The following is a 20,883-nucleotide window of genomic DNA, read 5'->3' as shown; positions in this document are numbered from 1 at the left end:
TTTGGGGACATAATAAACAAATCAGTAGCAGGTGAAGAATTGGTTTTATTTATTTTTTACGCCGTTCCTAGTGTGATATAACTGATTAGATTACTTTATCCTTCGGGTCGGTGTGATTACAGAGATACCAGATTGATATCGGGTTTTTATGACTGACAGCTGTCACACACTAAAAGACGCTTTTTTTGCAAAATCTAGTTTTTGCATCACCATATTTTGAGAGCTATAATTTTTCCATATTTCGGCCGACAGAGTCATGTGACGGCTTGTTTTTTGCGGGACGAGTTGACATTTTTATTGGTACCATTTTTGGGGACGTGACATTTTTTGATCGCTTTCTATTCCGTTTTTTGGGAGGTAAAATTAACAAAAACAAACAATTCAGGAATTGTTTTTTGAGTTTTTTTTTTATGCCGTTCTGCGTGTGGTAAAAGTGATCAGGCAGCGTTATTCTTCGGGTCAGTACGTTTACAGCGATACTACACTTACTGTATTTTTTTTATGTTTTGGCGCTTTTACACAATAAAACTATTTTATAGAAAAAAATATTTTTTTTGCATTGCTTTATTCTGAGCGCTATAACTTTTTTATTTTTCGGCTGATGGAGCTGTATGGCGGCTTTTTTTTTGCGTAACAAGATGACGTTTTCAGTGGTACCATTTTTATTTCTATTTTGTTTTTTGATCGCATTTTTTTCCACTTTTTGTTTGGCAATATGATGAAAAAGCATATTTTTTTGCTCCGTTTTTTATTTATTTTTATTACGGTGTGCACAGAAGGAGTTAATTAGTGTGACAGTTTTATAGCTCGGGTTGTTTCGGACGCGCCAATACCAAATATGTGTACTTTTTTTGGTTTTGTAAAAATATACGGATTTATTGGTTTAATATTTTATTTATTTATTTTTATTTATTTTGTGATTTTTTTATTAATAGTTTAAAAACTTTTTTTTTACTTTTTTTCACATTTTTTCTTAGTCCCTGTATGGGACATTAATTTTTATTTTTCTGATCTCATGTAATGTAATAGACATATATTACATTACATGAGATCTTCCCTGACTGTTTCAGTCAGAGTCTCCTGTCTGGCTACAGCTGCAGCTGAGCCAGACAGGACACCATATATGGCAGAGCTGGAGGCGGTCATGTGACCTCCAGCTGCCATAGCAACCCCAGGTCCTGGAAGGACTCGGAGGTCTTCGGAGAGGTAAGTTGACGACCCCCTCTCCTCCTGCTGTCTCCTATATGCCGCGATCACTATAGATCACAGCATATAGAAGACAGCTAAGGGTTAACATCACTGGGACCTGATCTAATCAGGTCCCGATGATGTCCCCTGTCAGAGCTAACGCTCTGCACCGGAATCGCAGCGCTTGCAGGACCCTGGGGGTCCTGAGCGCTGCGAGACCACCCACCGTTTTTAAACGTCGGCGCTGCACAGAGCCCGGCAAGCGCCGACGTTTATCTACAGTGGGCGGTCGGGAACCGGTTAAGAGGAGACTTTGTGCAGCAGGCCTTCATGGTAAAATAGCTGCTAGGAAACCACAGCTAAGGACAGGCAACAAGCAGAAGAGACTTGTTTGGGCTAAAGAACACAAGGAATGGACATTAGACCAGTGGAAATTTGTGCTTTGGTCTGATGAGTCCAAATTTGAGATCTTTGGTTCCAACCACCGTGTCTTTGTGCGACGCAGAAAAGGTGAACGGATGGACTCTACATGCCTGGTTCCCACCGTGAAGCATGGAGGAGGAGGTGTGATGGTGTGGGGGTGCTTTGCTGGTGACACTGTTGGGGATTTATTCAACATTGAAGGCATACTGAACCAGCATGGCTACCACAGCATCTTGCAGCGGCATGCTATTCCATCCGGTTTGCATTTAGTTGGACCATCATTTATTTTTCAACAGGACAATGACCACAAACACACCTCCAGGCTGTGTAAGGGCTATTTGACCAAGAAGGAGAGTGATGGGGTGCTACGCCAGATGACCTGGCCTCCACAGTCACCAGACCTGAACCCAATCGAGAATGGTTTGGGGTGAGCTGGACCGCAGAGTGAAGGCAAAAGGGCCAACAAGTGCTAAGCATCTCTGGGAACGCCTTCAAGATTGTTGTAAGACCATTTCCGGTGACTACCTCTTGAAGCTCATCAAGAGAATGCCAAGAGTGTGCAAAGCAGTCATCAAAGCAAAAGGTGGCTACTTTGAAGAACCTAGAATATAAGACATATTTTCAGTTGTTTCACACTTTTTTGTTAAGTATATAATTCCACATGTGTTAATTCATAGTTTTGATGCCTTCAGTGTGAATGTACAATTTTCATAGTCATGAAAATACAGAAAAATCTTTAAATGAGGTGTGTCCAAACTTTTGGTCTGTACTGTATTTTAGGAGTTGGAGTCGGTCCATTTTATACCGATTCCGACGCCACAGCAGGAGATTATTTCTAGTGGTCTAGTAAACCTGTTGTCAGGTAGTTCTCCATATTCATGAGCTCTGTATAACCCCTGTATAATTGTGTACACACAAAGCTGCCAATCAGCAGCCACCAGAGCTCAGCATTCACAGATCTGCAGCAGATAAGTGTTTTTTTTTGTTTTTTTTTAAATGGGCTGTCCACTAATAGGACAACACCTTCTCGATCTGAATATTTGGTGCAGATGAAATATAAACTCTTATACTCACCTCCCGTGCTGGTGTTCTTACAGTGGTGTTGGCACTTGTGTTCCTGGGGCTCACTTGCCCAGTCTTCACTGTCCCCACCCTCGGTACAGGAAGCCAAGGCTGCGGCTGCTCTCTGACTTCCTCTTGATGCACGATTTGTCCGAAGGCGGGGACAGTAACGCCAGCACTGATTGGTCATGAGAGTAGAGTCCCAGTAACGCTAGTGCCGGCACAGGAGGTGAGTATAGGTATTTTTATTTTATCGGCGCCAAACATTCAGATCGAGAAGGAGTTGTTCTAGTAGTGGGCAACCCATTTAATCAACATTGCAGCAATGAGGGTCTGGAATCAGGGTTTCTGCCCTTATATTATGCTGTTCTCTGTTGGGGAAGCGAAAAGCTGCTGACAGTAAAATTACTAAACACAATTTAATTTCGAAAATATTAACCAAAAGAAAGATGAAGGAAAGTCATACAGTCACAATGGTGATACAAATATCGCTAAATAAAACTAGACCACTGTAAACGTAAACTAGATAGTCTTTAAGGAGTTGTCCAGTCTATGGCGAAGATCTGTGATGGCAGGCTGCCGAATTGTGACACTGTGTGATGGTCCCACTGCCATGACTCCTTTGCATGCCTCAGTGAATGGGCGGTCACGTGGTTACATGTATGACATTTGCACACTTGCAGTCACCTGCCGACTAGTCTCTCATCCACTAAAACTTTGAGAAGCAGGGGAGAGTCTAGTCGTCGCATGAACACATATACGCGAATTGCACACACAATGTCATGTCGCTTCCCACCTGCACAAGGAATACTGGGGTTTCGTGCAGTATGTAGTCGCATAAAGTCGTCTTAGACTGGACAAATCCTTTAAAAAGGGTTTTACCAGAATTTGTAATTTATCCCCCTATCTATCCATAGTATAGGGGACAATATGCTAATTGCTGGGGTTTCAACGATTGGGACCCTCTGCAATCCGAAGATGGCTCTGTATACTACCATCTTGAATGAAGTGGAGGTGCACATGCTTGGCATCCACTTCATTCAATGTCAGTGGGACTGCCAGATATAGTGGAGGTCTATTGTTGGCTTTTTTCTTCTATTGGCAAAAGAATGGAAGGAGGCTGAGTGTCCCAGCGGTCTGACCCCCAGCAGTAATTATATTGTTCCCTATTAGTGATGAGCGAGCGTGCTTGGTTGTCGTGTTATTGGAGTATCTCGGGCGTGCTAGAGTAGTATGTTCGTGTCCACGCGGCTGTTTAACAGCCACGAAACATGCAGCCTCAGGGACTCGGACATATTACTCGAGCACTCGCGATACTCTGATAACACGATATCTGAGCACGCTCGCTCATCACTATTCCCTATCCATTATATAATCTGTACAATTTAATTGAAAAACAAACTGAAATTTTTATCGAGTGGTAAAAGAAAAGTAAAGAACTAAAATAATGTGGTTGCACAAAAAAATGCACACCCAAATACTAATACTGTCTCTTTGGGTAGGAGGCTGTTGACATAGCACATTTTGTATTTGCAGTCTTTGTCCACGATTTTGGCGGGGCCCTTCCAGAACTCTCATGTTCTGGTGAAGCTATTCTTTTGTTCATTCCGTGGTAGGCGTAGGGTCAATGTCGTGCTGAAAGGTAAAATTATCTTCAGGTTTTTAGCAGAGGCCTGAAGGTTTTGATATAAAATTGACTGATATTTAGAACTGTTCTGTGATTGTCTGCAGCGGTCAGGTGTGTAGAAGAGCGGCTCATCTTCTGTAATGCCGCGTTTTTCTAATCACCTGACTGCTGCACCAAATAACAGGCGGCAGCAGTGCTGTTGTCACTTCGAAGCTGAGCAGGCGTCGCTTCTAGAGCTGGCGCAGAGTTCAGGATCAGCTGGGGTGCTGAAAGATGATTATGCTACCATTTCCCTTTTTTAAAATTTTTTTTTATTGTAAGCGCATCTGTGCCTGAAGATAAGTGTTTTCTATATCAACAGCCTCTGTAAGAATTCCATACACACTGCAGAAATACTGGCTGCAAAGGTTGATGCAGCATGTCAGTCTAAGCTGCAAATGTTACTGTGTATTTCACGCTTTGCAACATAAAGGGTGAAATGTGCGATTTATCTGCACCATTTTTGTGATGATACTTTATGGTCTTCAAATTGCATCAATCCTGGTAATTAGTGCAATAATGTAAGTTAAGTTCATGAAAGATGTAAATGTCCGGGGGTCCGGATATTGTATCTGGCACACGTGGGTACAGTTTGCCCTTTATTAGTGTTTCTAATCCAGCTGCTTTCTCTTTCCTAGAACTCTAACCTCGTACTTCAAGCAGATCGCTCCTTGATCGATAGAACCCGCCGAGATGAGCCCACCGGAGAGGTGCTATCCCTGGTGGGAAAACTGGAAGGGACCCGCATGGGGGACAAGGCCCAGAAAACCAAACCGCAAATGCAGGAAGAGAGAAGAGCTAAGTGAGTGCTGAGACCGAGGACGGTTCATTGCTGTCATCTCTTACTATTGCTAAATTGGTTATTAACTCCAAACACTAAATAGGCTAAGGAAAGAAAACCTTTATATTCAATTACATTGTAAGAAGATTTATGCCGCAAACATTGTGATAATGTGCGGTAATGGTAGCTGGTAATCGCCTGCTTCTTGCCAATGCTTAGCTGCAGACTCTTCTTGTTTTTATGTCCTCAGTTACATTGCTTCACTCCATTCTTATTCTCAGCGACCTACTCGTCAGTGTTCACAAAAGCATACAGTGTTTGTACTATTTGATATTTTAATGCAATGAATGATAAGAATTATAACTCATTGTAACTTGTAGGAGGAGAAAAAGAGATGAAGACAGACATGACATAAACAAGATGAAAGGTTTCACCCTCCTATCCGAAGGAATTGATGAAATGGTGGGGATTATCTATAAACCCAAAACCAAAGAAACTCGTGAGACTTATGAAGTCCTGCTCAGCTTCATACAGGCGGCACTAGGAGACCAGGTACACGTCTGTTGTAATGCCTTTGTCTATCCCTAGGTTCACATTGTTGCATTTACCTGATCTTTTTTTATTTATTAAAAGGACTCTGTCAGCACAGAATGACTGTTCAAACCAAGTACATGTGCTCAGTGCGCGGCCATACATTTACATACACCTTCCACCTGCCTCGTTTCCATCTATCTCCATCCTTCTGTGGCTCTGTGAAGCCAGAGCTGTCAATCAAATAAGAGAAGGGTGGAGATAGAGGGAAAACAAGCAGGTGGTAAGATGCATATAAATGATAGGCTGCCATGGAGCGCCAAGCGGAGGGACTTGCTTTGAACAGTCATTCGGTGCTGACAAAGTATCTTTAAGCTTATAAGCACAATTGGAAGTAGTTTTTTTAAAATACCAAAGTGCAAAATTGGTCTCCTTATGTAGATATGTGTTCTGTTCTCTTATTTCAGCCAAGAGACATCCTTTGTGGTGCAGCTGATGAGGTGCTAGCCGTGCTAAAAAATGACAAGCTGCGAGACAAGGAAAGAAGAAGAGAAATAGAGCAACTCCTGGGACAGACAGATGACACACGCTACCATGTGCTAGTAAACTTGGGCAAGAAGATAACAGACTATGGCGGTGACAAGGAGATTCAAAATATGGGTGAGTGTATTAACAATTGTATTTCAGGTTTAATTGATTTGAGAAGAATATGAAAAACAATATACAGCTGGCTCATTATTGAACCAAGATCAAATCTGCGCATGTGCCGACACTGGGGGCATTTTCCTGAAGCCCACCGCTGGGAGATCATTGTGCGCAGCGGGGACTCTGCTCCTGCCTTTCACCACCAACCTATTCCTGAAGCCCACCGCTGGGAGATCATTGTGCGCAGCGGGGACTCTGCTCCTGCCTTTCACCACCAACCTATTCCTGAAGCCCACCGCTGGTAGATCATTGTCTCCTGTCTCGCACCGCTGGGACACCCCCCCCTACTCCCAGCCCAGGGCCCGCAGCATCGCCCCACTCCTGCCGCCTGCCTCCTGTGATACCTCTCCAAAGCCGCCCCCCCCCCCCCCTTCCCGTAAGCTACATTCGGACTATAAGACGCACCTCCGTTTTCCTCCCAAATTTGTGGGTAAAAAGTGCATCTTATAGTCCGAAAAATACAGTATATATTTATAATGGTGGCAGTGTTTAATTTCTTACAAAGCAAAGATTAGGACACAGAATTGCCAGCAATTCATGGCAAGATCACACCATTGCTATTCCCTCAGGTTACTTCAGTCGACATTCCGCAATTTTCAATACTGTCCACTAACCAAAAGTCAGTATAGAGCCCTTCTTTTTGAGTATGTTGGCTACAAAAGGACTGTTGAAACCAAGCACTGGTGCCAGGTGTACCCTTGGCGCAGCCAAACAGTTCAGTGCACCTTCCCACCTTTTTGTTTTCCATATATCTCCACCGAGATTCAGCAGATTGGAAAACAAGGGGTGGGAAGCTGCACCGAACTTAGTCCACAGCATGGTGCACTGACTACCTGTGCTTGGTTTGAACAGTTGTTCTGCACTGACCGACTCCCTTTAACTATATGCAATAACTTTTTTTTTCCTTTATACACCTTCAGATGATAATATAGATGAGACCTACGGGGTGAATGTGCAGTTTGAATCCGATGAAGAGGTGAGTGACTTGTGCAGTATATAGAGTAGACTTCTGTATAGTCTATTGGCTTGTGTTAAAGATGTATAAATGTTTACTGTCCCATAGGTGGGGGATGAAGATGTGTATGGTGAGGTCAGAGATGAAGCCTCCGATGATGATATGGATGGAGATGAAGCTGTTGTCCGAGGGACACTATCTGCAAATGTAAGAAGCTGTGGGATACTGCTCATTATAGCTTGGCTTTATATTTTGTATGTACCTATCTTGCATTACAAGTTACTTCATACAAAGCCGTTGGCTGTGCGAGTCTCGTTTATCATGGCTCGAATGTTAGATACTATCTAGTCTCCAGGCACATAGTCCTCTGCTTAGTCTTGATCTGAAGGCCAGTGCGCGGTTATTGATGCCATTTCTTCCTTTCTTCCATCAGCTTGTAACATCAGGAGAGCTCATGAGTTCGAAAAAGAAGGATCTTCACCCTCGAGATATCGATGCCTTCTGGTTGCAGAGGCAGCTGAGCAGATTTTATGATGATGCCATCGTATCCCAAAAGAAAGCAGATGAGGTTCTGGAAATCTTGAAAGTATGTATTTTTCTTGCATATCCATAATTTAGTTGAATTTGCATACGCGTTTCCCAAAATAAAATGCATTTCTTAAATGTCTGGCATTTTAAAGGGGTTGTTCTCAACTGGGACAACCCCTTCTCATTCCCCATGTTTGGCTCTGTTAAAATAAAAACACTTCTACTCGTCTGCAGTGCTGGCGCCATTCCAGCGGTGTCGGCACTCGCGTTCCCGGGGCTCAAGTCAGCTTATGTCATGCGAGCCCTGCGCTGATGGGGCGCAGGGCTTGTGTGACATAATCTCACATGAGCCCCAGGAACGCGAGTGCCGACACCGCAGGTGAGTATAAGTGTTTTTCTTTTAATGGGGCCAAACATAGGGAATGAGAAGGGTTGTCCATTACCTTGACAACTCCTTAAATGCCTGAGTAAAACACAAAAATCTTATACCCACCTCCCATAATGTCTCCCAGCATTGGTGTGACGTTATGCCAATCAGCGGGTGCTCACCGGCTGCAGCCTTTACTAGTTCGTCAGAGCGGATGTTCCTTCTGACGGAAAATTGATGAGCAGCAGCCGATCAGCAATTGGTGGCAACAGTCACATGACGTAAGTGTCGCGTATCCTACCTAGAAGAGCAGCACAGACATGGCTGGAACGGCGGGAGGAGAGTAAACATTGTTTATATGTCCTATAGGGCCTGAACTGATTAAGCAGGGGATGTCTGCCCATAATGATAAAAAGATTCCACAATGTGTTATCGCCATGACTTCTCATTATATGCTGGCTATTTATTACACTATGGTACCAATTTAACTATTTTGACCCTGGGTATTATTTTATGTAACAGTGTGGACTGCAGTCATTTTGTCAGGTTTTTTTTTTTTAGTGAATATTCATGTTCCCCCCCTCTTGTATTTAGACTGCAGGAGATGATCGTGAATGTGAGAATCAGCTGGTCCTGCTGCTCGGATTCAACACCTTCGATTTCATTAAGGTCCTGAGACAGCATCGTATGATGAGTGAGTGCCCCCTCCCCGCGGTTTAGGGTGTTTTACATCCCCTATTTGCTTCATATCTGTCAGTATTGAGCTTCTTAGCATTTTTAGTTACTGTAATAATCATTGGGATCTTTTTCTCGCCCCTCAGTTCTGTATTGTACTTTGTTGGCCAGTGCTCAGAGTGAGGCGGAAAAAGAGAGAATTATGAATAAAATGGAGTCCGACTCTGAATTATCCAAATATTTGTACCAGCTCCAGGAGACCGAAAAGGAGGATTTGATTCGGGTGAGTGTTAATGGCCAATTTAGAGAGAGATTTTAATTTAGTTTCTTTCAGAAGGATACAAATTGAGAGGGTTATTCCCATCTTCATAAACGGGTGCTGATGGATAGAGCTTTAAAATACGAGCCGCTTACTGATTATTCAGAATTTCAGCCGTTCTTGAGATATAAGCACTTTTTTGTTTTCTGCTTGTTGTCTTGGAGATTGACCACTGCTGCTAAGGCAGCAGAACATGGGCAGTGCTGACAAGCTCTTTCCTATTGAGCTTGTCAGCATTGTGTGATGCTGGTCAGGCGTGCGGGAGCGTGCTGTTATCACCTAATCCTGGCCAGCTTCAGCACAGTGCTTGGAAGAAGGACCGCAGCGGAGGTCGGTCTCCTAGGCAACGAGCTGTAAACAAGTGTTAATATCTGAACAATGGCTGCAAATTTTAATTGAAAAATTATTATTTTTTGCTTCCTCTAGACAATAATGTCCATCTATGAAGACGTGATTAACCCTTTAAGAACGGTATAGACAGTTCTGTATTACCTCTACTTATGGAATATTCCACCACTGTCATATTGATGATTTATCCTCAGGACAGGTCATCAGTATCAGATCACTGGGGGTCCAACACCCGGACCCCCCACTGATCAGCTCTTATTAACTCCGCTGGTGGCTGGTTGTAAAGTGTATGGATCTGATCTGTTTGGTGACCATTGGGGAGTAGTACAATTGAATGTATATGGAGGAGTGGTCTGCCCGTTAGCAAGGAGCACTAGATTATTTGAGATAGGGGTGATACTAATGCATAGCCCCATTAGTATAAGACTGGAGGGTAGAGAACAGCACTTTGGGATGGTTTAGAGGGCACACTTAGGAGGAACATGCAGAACAGCAGTTTTGGGGTAACTTCTTGTAGTGGTTTATGGTCCTTGTAAACTGCACCTCAGCTACTTCTAGATGGTGTAGCTACACTGATGTGTAAGTCCTCTGCCAGTGCTGCCACTTTGGGCTTTCTTGAAGACTTTGTTTCCTGTGACTGATCTTATGCTTGCCTTGCCTATAGGAGGAGCGTACACGTAGGGAGAGGGTACGACAGTCCCGCGTGGACACAGACTTGGAAAGCATGGAGATGGAGCAAGGTGGGGAGGTAAGTTCATGACCTTGATGGTTAATTGAAGCACGAATACATTTTCCTTAGCAGTGAAATCTAAACGTGGCTTCTTTTCTCAGTCGTTCACTCCACGTCAAGTCTTGGACCTTGAGGACTTGGTGTTTGCTCAAGGTAGTCACTTCATGGCCAACAAGCGTTGCCAGCTTCCCGATGGCTCCTTCCGGCGGCAAAGAAAAGGCTACGAGGAAGTTCACGTACCTGCACTGAAACCAAAGCCCTTTGCCGCAGATGAAGTAAGTGAAAGGTGAATGTAAATATTTATATCTATTTGGATGAAAACTTAGGTTGTAATTGTTTTTGTTTTTTTTCCTAGCAACTTTTGCCCGTTGAGAAACTTCCAAAATATGCCCAGGCTGGGTTTGATGGGTTTAAAACGTTAAATAGGATACAGAGTAAACTTTTCAAAGCTGCATTGGAAACAGATGAGAATCTACTGCTTTGCGCCCCCACAGTGAGTATTTTATGTAACGCACGCTGGGGATAGTAGTACTTGGTATCAGTGGATGGTGCTTGACTCGGCTCTATTTGTGTCCATTAGGGTGCTGGCAAAACCAACGTGGCGCTCATGTGCATGCTGAGGGAGATTGGAAAGCACATCAACGTAGACGGCACCATCAATGTCGACAACTTCAAAATTATTTACATCGCTCCCATGCGGTCTTTGGTACAAGAAATGGTGGGCAACTTCAGTAAGGTAAGAATTTGTATCAGTTTGACTCTTACTTTTAACCCCCTTCATGGATTGCCCCATGTGTTAGGATTTGTGTCCCTCACAACTTATTCTCATCTGTCCAGAGATTATCTACATATGGGATCACTGTGGCCGAGTTGACAGGTGATCATCAACTGTGTAAAGAGGAGATCAATGCTACCCAGATCATTGTCTGCACGCCGGAGAAGTGGGATATCATCACTCGTAAAGGAGGCGAGAGAACCTACACTCAGCTGGTCCGTTTGATCATCCTGGTCAGTTCCTCTGCACTTGGCGTCTCGCTAATCTTTATATCGATCTCAGAAGATTGTGTCCTAACATCGCTCTTGTTTTTCAGGATGAAGTCCACCTCCTCCATGACGACCGAGGCCCTGTGTTAGAATCTTTAGTTGCCCGAGCAATCCGGAACATAGAGATGACTCAAGAAGATGTGAGGTTGGTGGGCCTCAGTGCCACCCTGCCCAACTACGAAGACGTCGCTACTTTCCTCCGTGTCGATCCCGCTAAAGGACTCTTCTATTTTGACAACAGGTACTTTTCATCCTGCGCGTGAAGTGATTAGAGTTCCCCAATATTCTTAACATTGATATTTTTTACATCCTATAAATTGCACTGCCCTGGTTTATAATACCTGCTTTTTTATATAGTTTTCGTCCTGTACCCCTGGAGCAAACATATGTTGGGATCACAGAAAAGAAGGCTATCAAACGTTTCCAGATCATGAACGAGATTGTTTATGAGAAGATTATGGAGCATGCTGGGAAAAACCAGGTATGTATGCTGACTAGCGTTATGTTCACACGTGGCATTTTTGCAGCGTTTTTATTTATTTTTTTCAGCATCAAAAACGCTGCGTAAAATATATGCGCTTTTAATGCGTTCTTTGTGCACCACTTGCATGAATGAAAAATACTGCAAAAACTGCCGAAAGAATTGACATCCCACAGATTTAAAAAAAAAATGTTCAACAGCTCAAAAAATGCAAGGGAAAAAGTGTGCGTGAGATTTTTGGAATCTTATTCACATTGCTGGTACAGTAAAACATAGCGTTTTTGCTGCAGGAAAAAAAAAGCTGCGAAAATGTCTTATATGAACTTACCCTTACGCTGGTTTCTCACATGATGTATCGTGGTCCAAGTGCAGACCTTGATGTTCGGACCATCTATGGGTCTTCGACCCAAATTCAACAGCCTTCTAGGCATACAACCCCTGGCAAAAATTATGGAATCACCATGCTCAGAGGATGTTCATTCAGTTGTTTAATGTTGTTGAAAAAAAGCAGATCAGAGACATGGTACAAAACTAAAGTCATTTCAAATGGCAACTTTAGGGCTTTAAGAAACACTAAAAGAAATCAAGATAAAAAATGTGGTACTCAGTAAGGGTAATTTTTTTTTCAGATCAAGCAGAGGGAAAACATTATGAAATCACTCAATTCTGAGGAAAAAATTATGGAATCACCCTGTAAATTTTCATTTCCAAAACGAACACCTGCATCAAATTAGATCTGCTTGTTAGTCTGCATCTAAAAAGGAGTGATCACACCTTGGAGAGCTGTTGCACCAAGTGGACTGACATGAATCATGGCTCCAACATGAGAGATGGCAATTGAAGCAAAGGAGAGGATTGTCAAACTCTTAAAAAAAGGTAAATCATCTCGCAATGTTGCAAAAGATGTTGGTTGTTCACAGTCAGCTGTGTCTAAAATCTGGACCAAATACAAACAACTTGGGAAGATTGTTAAAGGAAAACATACTGGTAGACCAAGGAAGACATCAAAGCGTCAAGACCAGAAACGTAAAGCAATATGTCTCCAAAACAGGAAATGCATAACAAAACAAATGAGGAACGAATGGGAGGAAACTGGAGTCAATGTCTGTGACCGAACTGTAAGAAACCGCCTAAAGGAAATGTGATTTACATACAGAAAAGCTAAACATAAGCTATCATTAACACCTAAACAGAAAAAAACAAGGTTACAATGGGCTAAGGAAAAGTTATCGAGGACTGTGGATGACTGGATGAAAGTCATATTCAGTGATGAATCGCGAATCTGCATTGGGCAAGGTGATGATGCTGGAACTTTTGTTTGGTGCCGTTCCAATGAGATTGATAAAGATGACTGCATGAAGAGAACGTGCAAATTTCCACAGTCATTGATGATATGGGGCTGCATGTCAGGTAAAGGCACTGGGGAGATGGCTGTCATTACATCTTCAATAAATGCCCAAGTTTACATTGATGTTTTGGACAGTTTTCTTATCCCATCAATTGAAAGGATGTTTGGGGATGATGACATCATTTTTCAAGATGATAATGCATCCTGCCATAGAGCAAAAACTGTAAAAACATTCATTGAAAGAAGACACATAAGGTCTATGTCATGGCCTGCAAATAGTACGGATCTCAATCCAATTGAAAATCTTTGGTGGAAGTTGAAGAAAATGGTCCATGACAAGGCTCCATCCTGCAAAGCTGATCTGGCAACAGCAATCAGAGAAAGTTGGAGCCAGACTGATGAAGAGTACTGTTTGTCACTCATTAAGTCCATGCCTCAGAGACTGCAAGCTGTTATTAAAGCCAGAGGTGGTGCGACAAAATACTAGTGATGTATTGGAGTGTTCTTTTGTGTGTTTGTTTTTCATGATTCCATAATTTTTTCCTCAGAATTGAATAATTCCATAATTTTTTCCCTCTGCTTGGTCTGAAAAAAATTACCCGTACTGAGTACCACATTTTTAATCTTGATTTATTTTAGTGTTTCTTAAAGCCCAAAAGTTGCCATTTGAAATGACTTTAGTTTTGTGCCATGTCTGTGATCTGCCTTTTTTCAACAACATTAAACAACTGAATGAACATCCTCCGAGCCCGGTGATTCCATAATTTTTGCCAGGGGTTGTATTTGAGACTGTTAATTTCGGGTTAGGAGACCCACAGTACATGACTGTCCACACTCTGGCCATGACATGTGGATGTGTGAACCCCACTTAGAGCAGTGGGACTTGTCAATCCCTCCCAAGTGCATATTGTTACAATAAAAGTGCTCACTTTTCCCATTAGGTACTGGTTTTTGTCCATTCCCGGAAAGAAACTGGTAAAACCTCCCGGGCCATCAGAGATATGTGCCTGGAGAAGGATACATTAGGTCTGTTCCTCCGTGAGGGCTCTGCATCAACTGAGGTGCTGCGTACAGAGGCTGAGCAATGCAAGGCGAGTTACCAGGCTTTTATTCCACCCCCATATTCTGCTTGGTAAATTTTATTATTAACAGCATTTTGTGATTTCTGCAGAATTTGGAGTTAAAGGATCTCCTGCCATATGGATTTGCTATCCATCATGCGGGTATGAGTCGTGTGGATAGGACTCTAGTGGAAGATCTGTTTGCTGATAAGCACATTCAGGTGAGTATGCTTCTAATAGCATGATAAACATTGTCCTGCTGTAAAAAACCAAAACGTCCCTACATGTGCTGAAAAAGGAGGATTTTGGATACTCACTGTCAAAGCTTTCTTGGATCCATCCTTCATTGGGGGACACAGGTAACCATGTGTTCTCAATCTTTTTCCTTTTCGGGTGTAAAGGGCGGCCTCCTTTTTTCCTGTTGGGCTGGCGGCCGGTCTCATTTTGAGGAGGTTCCGGGAGACGAAAATTTGTGAAAGGAGCAAAAGTGGAGAGGGCGTCTCTTGTTGGGGGGACGCATAAATATTGGCTGGGGAAGAGAAGTACTCTTACCGCTGGTGGTGTCTGAGATGAGCTGATCCTGCTTGGTCCCGTAGCCTCCTGTTATCTTGTGGAGCTCTCGCCGTCGTGAAGATGACTGTGGAAGGAAGGGATACCTGCTTCCAGACGCGGTCCTGACTCCTTGGCAATCCCGAAGATGTCAACGGGAGCCCCCAAGTGAGGGGGGGTCGCTGGAATAGCCACGTCTTCCTTCCCACACAGTCATGGTCCCTGACTGTGCAGAACTTGGATAAGGGGAGGTCAATGGGGAGTGATGTCCATCTTCCACTCGGTGCTCTCTGGGGGGGGGGATAGCAAGGACCGTCCTCCACTGCCGCCCTGAGACACGCTTGAAGTGTTAGGAGGAGGGTAGAGTCCTGCCTCGCAGACCACACTGTTCTCTCAGTCTCTGTGGGAAATCAGTATGAGAATTTACACCCTGTTGCCCTGAAGAAAAAGAATCTTAAAGACAAAGGCAAAAGATTAATAACCTATGGTTACCTGTGTCCCCCAATGAAGCAATGGAGAAATGACATTGACAACACTTACTCATGTGCTCTGTGTATAAAAAGGTCTATCCATGCCCTGGTGTCACCACCTCTGCATCTGTCACTTCTTCTCCCCTCTCTGTGTCTTTGGTGCTTACAGGGGCTGGCCGGTAGACTCATTTTAAGTTAAGCCAGCCTCCTCCTCTATCATAGCTTATACACAGATGGGAAGTATATAAATGAGTCTGACGGCCGTCCTCCCGCAGGTACATCACCGATGGAGAGGGGTAAGGAAGCTCTTTTCTGCTTGGAGGGTGGGCTGCACAAGGGGCACTGGTGTAGCTTTCATAATTAAAATACATTAGTAAGGTTTATTACTTGTTAAATCTCAGCATTTGTTTTTATTCAGCTTAAAGCCATAAAATAATGCCTTCTAGTAATATATGACGATGGTAAAATGCTGCCCAATGTCCTAACTCACTGATTTGTGGTTGGTTGTAGGTCTTGGTCTCCACAGCCACGCTGGCCTGGGGTGTGAATCTTCCAGCTCACACAGTTATCATCAAAGGGACTCAGGTGTACAGCCCAGAAAAAGGCCGATGGACTGAGCTGGGAGCCCTGGATATCTTGCAAGTCAGTATTAATGGTTGATGACAATTTGCTTTTTATATCACAGACAATCACGAATGTGTTTGTCCTGAATCTGACCAGTAAAGCAAAAAAATCTCCTTTTCTTTCCATTAGATGCTGGGTAGAGCCGGGCGTCCTCAGTATGACACAAAAGGTGAGGGTATCCTCATTACCTCACACGGGGAACTGCAGTATTACCTGTCCCTCCTCAATCAGCAGCTGCCCATTGAGAGTCAGATGGTGGCCAAACTCCCCGACATGATAAATGCAGAGGTGGTCCTCGGAAATGTACAGAACGCGAAGGTAAATGTTTAAAGTCTCGTATCTTCATAGCGTAGAGGCCGGAGAGAGGAACTCGTCAGGTTTATTTCATGAGACTATTGCATTAGCTGCTTGCAGAACCGTAGATGAACACTACTCATCATTGTTTTTAGGATGCTGTGAACTGGCTGGGATACACCTACCTGTATATTCGGATGCTTCGCTCGCCCAATCTTTATGGAATTTCCCACGATGATGTGAAATCTGATCCATTACTGGAACAAAGGCGCCTAGACTTGATCCACACAGCAGCTCTTATGTTGGACAAGAACAATTTGGTCAAGTACGACAAGAAGACTGGTAATTTCCAGGTAAAATACGCAGATCTGACTTCACGCTGGCAGAACGAGTAGAATAAATTATCCCTTTGTCTTATTATTGACACTTTTTTTTGTATGTCATTAAGGTCACTGAATTGGGTCGTATCGCCAGCCACTACTACATCACTAACGATTCGGTGCAGACCTACAACCAGCTCCTGAAGCCGACCCTCAGCGAGATTGAGCTCTTCCGCGTCTTCTCCTTGTCCTCAGAGTTCAAGAACATCACCGTCAGAGAGGTGCGTATGTTTAATAGGATTGCTACTTCTTGGGACAATGCCCATAAAGTTAGTTCATTTTATTCAGTGTGTAAAGAGACCTCATATTTGCATTTGTACCTATTGAGGCAGATTAGGTTTATTTGCACATTTTGATTTTGTCTTTCAGGAAGAGAAACTGGAATTACAAAAGCTTCTGGAACGAGTACCAATTCCTGTGAAAGAAAGTATAGAGGAGCCAAGTGCAAAAGTGAGACTTGTACCAGCACTCCACTTCTGATCTTGTATGTCAGTAACTAATGGTTGTGCTCTTCTTATTTTCTAGATCAATGTCTTACTCCAAGCCTACATCTCGCAGCTGAAGCTGGAAGGCTTTGCCCTGATGGCCGACATGGTGTACGTCACACAGGTATGATGCTGCATCCCCATTACTTAATGTTTCCTTTAGAAGCCAGAAAAATACAAGAACTAACAAATTACAGAACTAATGTGATGTACTAATTACCATATGCTTCTCCACTCTAGTCCGCCGGACGGCTCATGCGAGCAATATTTGAAATAGTTTTGAATCGAGGATGGGCGCAACTCACCGACAAGACTCTGAATCTCTGCAAGATGATAGATAAAAGGATGTAAGTGACTCCCCCCCCCCTCCCCAGGTATGTTTAATTGCTAGTTTCTAACAGCACTGAACTCTCACCTCTATTTTCAGGTGGCAGTCCATGTGTCCCCTTCGTCAGTTCAGGAAGCTCCCAGAGGAAGTGGTGAAGAAAATTGAAAAGAAAAACTTCCCCTTTGAACGATTGTATGACTTAAATCATAATGAAATAGGTGAGGAAATCTTTGATTTACACGTTTCACTGCTAGAACTTGCCATGGGCAGCAAAGTTTTAGTAGGTGGCCATTAGTGCTGCATGAACGTGCTCGTGTAACCCTTTCACCGAGCGTGCTAGGGTGCTTACCTGGTATCTTCGGCGTGCTCGTATATTACATTCAAGTCCCTGCGTCTGCATGATTTATGGCTGTTAGTCAGCCTCAACACATTCAGAAATTGCTTGTTTGTTAGAAAGCCTAAACACATGTGAGGATTCCCTAACAGCCATAAATCATGCAGATGCAGGGACTCGAACATAATATACGATGATTATTATTGTATATTATGTAATTATTCTTTAACTTTTTCATTTGCTACTTCAAATCATTTTAGGTGAGCTGATCCGTATGCCCAAAATGGGGAAAACCATCCATAAATATGTGCACTTGTTCCCAAAGCTGGACCTGTCTGTGCACCTACAGCCAATAACTCGGTCCACATTAAAAGTGGAGCTGACCATAACTCCTGACTTCCAGTGGGATGAGAAGGTGCGTATTAAAGGTCTATTATTAAGTGTCTAGCTGCTTCTTATATAATCTGCAGGACTGCTCATAATAACCTCAGATGTGCATTCAAAGCAGATAGCAGGAATGTGTACATCTTGATTTCTATCTTTCTGTTAGGTCTGTATTTTAATTTATCATATCTTTATTATATTCTGTTGTCAGGTCCATGGTTCTTCTGAAGCTTTTTGGATTTTAGTAGAAGATGTGGACAGTGAAGTGATTTTGCATCATGAATATTTCCTCCTGAAAGCCAAATACGCCCAGGACGAGCATCTTGTCACTTTCTTTGTTCCGGTGTTTGAGCCTTTGCCTCCACAGTACTTTATCAGGGTTGTGTCTGACCGTTGGCTTTGTAAGTAACTTGCTCAAATTTTATTTGTTTACTTACAGAATGTATTTAAGGATCTGCACATCTTTTGGGGGATTTTTTTTCTTATTAAATATATGTATTTATGGCTAAAAAAAACTATTTTGTAAAAGGGTTTCATTATTTGAACTTTTATTTGGTCATCAATCATCTTAAAAGCTTGTTCAGGAGAGCAGATAGAAGACCCTGCCAGCGCACAAGTTTTTTCACAGATTTTACTGTGAACATCATTGTCCTGCTGGGTGTTTTCTATAATTCATAAAAGCTGCAAAGCCAAACAAAGTAAATTGTTTTATGAAATCCTATACAGCCATAAAAACACCCATTTAAGAAAAAATACCTCCAACTGTCCATGGCCTCCAAAAAGGAACCTCTCACCTGATTCATGGGCCCAAACCGCTGGCAGCTAGGTATATTTTTCCCTGAAACCATTCAGCTGGGGACCATATCCAGAGACGAGACTAATCTGTAACCCCCCACCTTCCTCCCAGCCGGCTTCTCCCAGTGCCACTACAGGTGAATCACTTAGTGGTGCTGAGAATAGCCTTCCAAGGGTGGTTCCCAGCTAGTCTTTCACCCTGCCTAGCGTGTCCCCCCCCCCCCCCCCTGCCTAGCGTGTGTCCCCCCCCCCCCCTGCCTAGCGTGTGTCCCCCCCCCCCCCTGCCTAGTGTGTCCCCCCCCCCCCTGCCTAGTGTGTCCCCCCCCCCCCCTGCCTAGTGTGTCCCCCCCCCCCCCCCTGCCTAGTGTGTCCCCCCCCCCCCCCCTGCCCAGCGTGTCTCCCCCCCCCCCCCCTGCCCAGCGTGTCTCCCCCCCCCCCCCCCCCGCCCGGCGTGTCTCCCCCCCCCCCCCCCCCGCCCGGCGTGTCTCCCCCCCCCCCCCCTGCCCAGCGTGTCTCCCCCCCCCCCCTGCCCAGCGTGTCTCCCCCCCCCCCCTGCCCAGCGTGTCCCCCCCCCCCCTGCCTAGCGTGTGTCCCCCCCCCTGCCTAGCGTGTGTCCCCCCCCCTGCCTAGCGTGTGTCCCCCCCCCTGCCTAGCGTGTGTCCCCCCCCCTGCCTAGCGTGTGTCCCCCCCCCTGCCTAGCGTGTGTCCCCCCCCTGCCTAGCGTGTGTCCCCCCCCCTGCCTAGCGTGTGTCCCCCCCCCTGCCTAGCGTGTGTCCCCCCCCCTGCCTAGCGTGTGTCCCCCCCCCTGCCTAGCGTGTGTCCCCCCCCCCTGCCTAGCGTGTGTCCCCCCCCCTGCCTAGCGTGTGTCCCCCCCCCTGCCTAGCGTGTGTCCCCCCCCCTGCCTAGCGTGTCCCCCCCCTGCCTAGCGTGTGTCCCCCCCCCTGCCTAGCGTGTGTCCCCCCCCCCTGCCTAGCGTGTGTCCCCCCCCCCTGCCTAGCGTGTCCCCCCCCCCTGCCTAGCGTGTCCCCCCCCCTGCCTAGCGTGTCCCCCCCCCTGCCTAGCGTGTGTCCCCCCCCTGCCTAGCGTGTGTCCCCCCCCCTGCCTAGCGTGTCCCCCCCCTGCCTAGCGTGTCCCCCCCCTGCCTAGCGTGTCCCCCCCCCGCCTAGCGTGTCTCCCCCCCTCGCCCTGCCTAGCGTGCCCCCCCTCGCCCTGCCTAGCGTGCCCCCCCCTCGCCCTGCCTAGCGTGCCCCCCCCCTCGCCCTGCCTAGCGTGCCCCCCCCCGTCTCGCCCTGCCTAGCGTGCCCCCCCCGTCTCGCCCTGCCTAGCGTGCCCCCGTCTCGCCCTGCCTAGCGTGCCCCCGTCTCGCCCTGCCTAGCGTGCCCCCGTCTCGCCCTGCCTAGCGTGCCCCCGTCTCGCCCTGCCTAGCGTGCCCCCGTCTCGCCCCTCCCCCTGCCTAGCGTGTCCCCGTCTCCCCCCTCGCCCTGCCTAGCGTGTCCCCGTCTCCCCCCTCGCCCTGCCTAGCGTGTCTCCCCCCCCACCCTGCCTAGCGTGTCTCCCCCTCCACCCCTCGCCCTGCCTAGCGTGTCTCCCCCCCACCCCTCGCCCTGCCTAGCGTGTGTCGCCCCCCCCCCCCCTCACCCAGCCTAGCGTGTGTCGTCGTCCCCCCTCGCCCTGCCTAGCGTGTCCCCCGTCCCCCCTCGCCCTGCCTGTCTGTCCTATTCCTGATCTAAGGGTCTAGACTTTTAGGTGAGATGAATCTGCTGCAGTAAATTTATCACTTTAAACATAAGTCATGTATGAGGGAGTCGGAGTCGTGGAGTCGGAGATTTGGCTTACCAACTCCACCTCCCTGGTTAAAACAGCACTGTGTGTACACTCCATAACATTGGAACACAGAGATGGAATAATCGTGGAAATCACAGGCTACATAGACATGTTAATAATATGCAAATGATGAAAAAATAGAAATAAAATATTCAAAACCTCTCCATGTATTCAGTATGAGTATGGAGTATGAGCGCTACTTGA

The 20,883-nt window shown here is 45.5% G+C and overlaps 1 protein-coding gene across 1 annotated transcript in view; it reads left to right on the top strand.

The window, feature by feature from the left end:
• SNRNP200 (small nuclear ribonucleoprotein U5 subunit 200) overlaps positions 1–20,883 on the top strand; it is a 41,961-nt gene that overhangs the window by 4,111 nt on the left and 16,967 nt on the right. Inside the window, exons 2-28 of the mRNA XM_073653679.1 lie at positions 4,978–5,141; positions 5,501–5,672; positions 6,119–6,311; positions 7,277–7,332; positions 7,420–7,518; positions 7,745–7,897; positions 8,801–8,900; positions 9,028–9,164; positions 10,213–10,296; positions 10,380–10,553; positions 10,634–10,771; positions 10,859–11,014; positions 11,116–11,286; positions 11,370–11,563; positions 11,680–11,803; positions 14,093–14,242; positions 14,323–14,433; positions 15,742–15,873; positions 15,985–16,173; positions 16,305–16,502; positions 16,598–16,750; positions 16,899–16,979; positions 17,055–17,138; positions 17,255–17,361; positions 17,442–17,560; positions 17,937–18,091; positions 18,272–18,461. Of these exons, the coding sequence (XP_073509780.1) occupies positions 4,978–5,141; positions 5,501–5,672; positions 6,119–6,311; positions 7,277–7,332; positions 7,420–7,518; positions 7,745–7,897; positions 8,801–8,900; positions 9,028–9,164; positions 10,213–10,296; positions 10,380–10,553; positions 10,634–10,771; positions 10,859–11,014; positions 11,116–11,286; positions 11,370–11,563; positions 11,680–11,803; positions 14,093–14,242; positions 14,323–14,433; positions 15,742–15,873; positions 15,985–16,173; positions 16,305–16,502; positions 16,598–16,750; positions 16,899–16,979; positions 17,055–17,138; positions 17,255–17,361; positions 17,442–17,560; positions 17,937–18,091; positions 18,272–18,461 (3,784 nt within the window). The remainder of the gene's footprint in view (positions 1–4,977; positions 5,142–5,500; positions 5,673–6,118; positions 6,312–7,276; positions 7,333–7,419; positions 7,519–7,744; positions 7,898–8,800; positions 8,901–9,027; positions 9,165–10,212; positions 10,297–10,379; positions 10,554–10,633; positions 10,772–10,858; positions 11,015–11,115; positions 11,287–11,369; positions 11,564–11,679; positions 11,804–14,092; positions 14,243–14,322; positions 14,434–15,741; positions 15,874–15,984; positions 16,174–16,304; positions 16,503–16,597; positions 16,751–16,898; positions 16,980–17,054; positions 17,139–17,254; positions 17,362–17,441; positions 17,561–17,936; positions 18,092–18,271; positions 18,462–20,883) is intronic.

The sequence above is a fragment of the Phyllobates terribilis genome, unplaced genomic scaffold (genome assembly GCF_046119375.1).
Source record: "Phyllobates terribilis strain yellow unplaced genomic scaffold, ASM4611937v1 Scaffold_11__3_contigs__length_659146591, whole genome shotgun sequence".
NCBI lineage: Eukaryota > Metazoa > Chordata > Amphibia > Anura > Dendrobatidae > Phyllobates > Phyllobates terribilis.
This window is presented reverse-complemented; position numbering and strand designations above follow the sequence as displayed.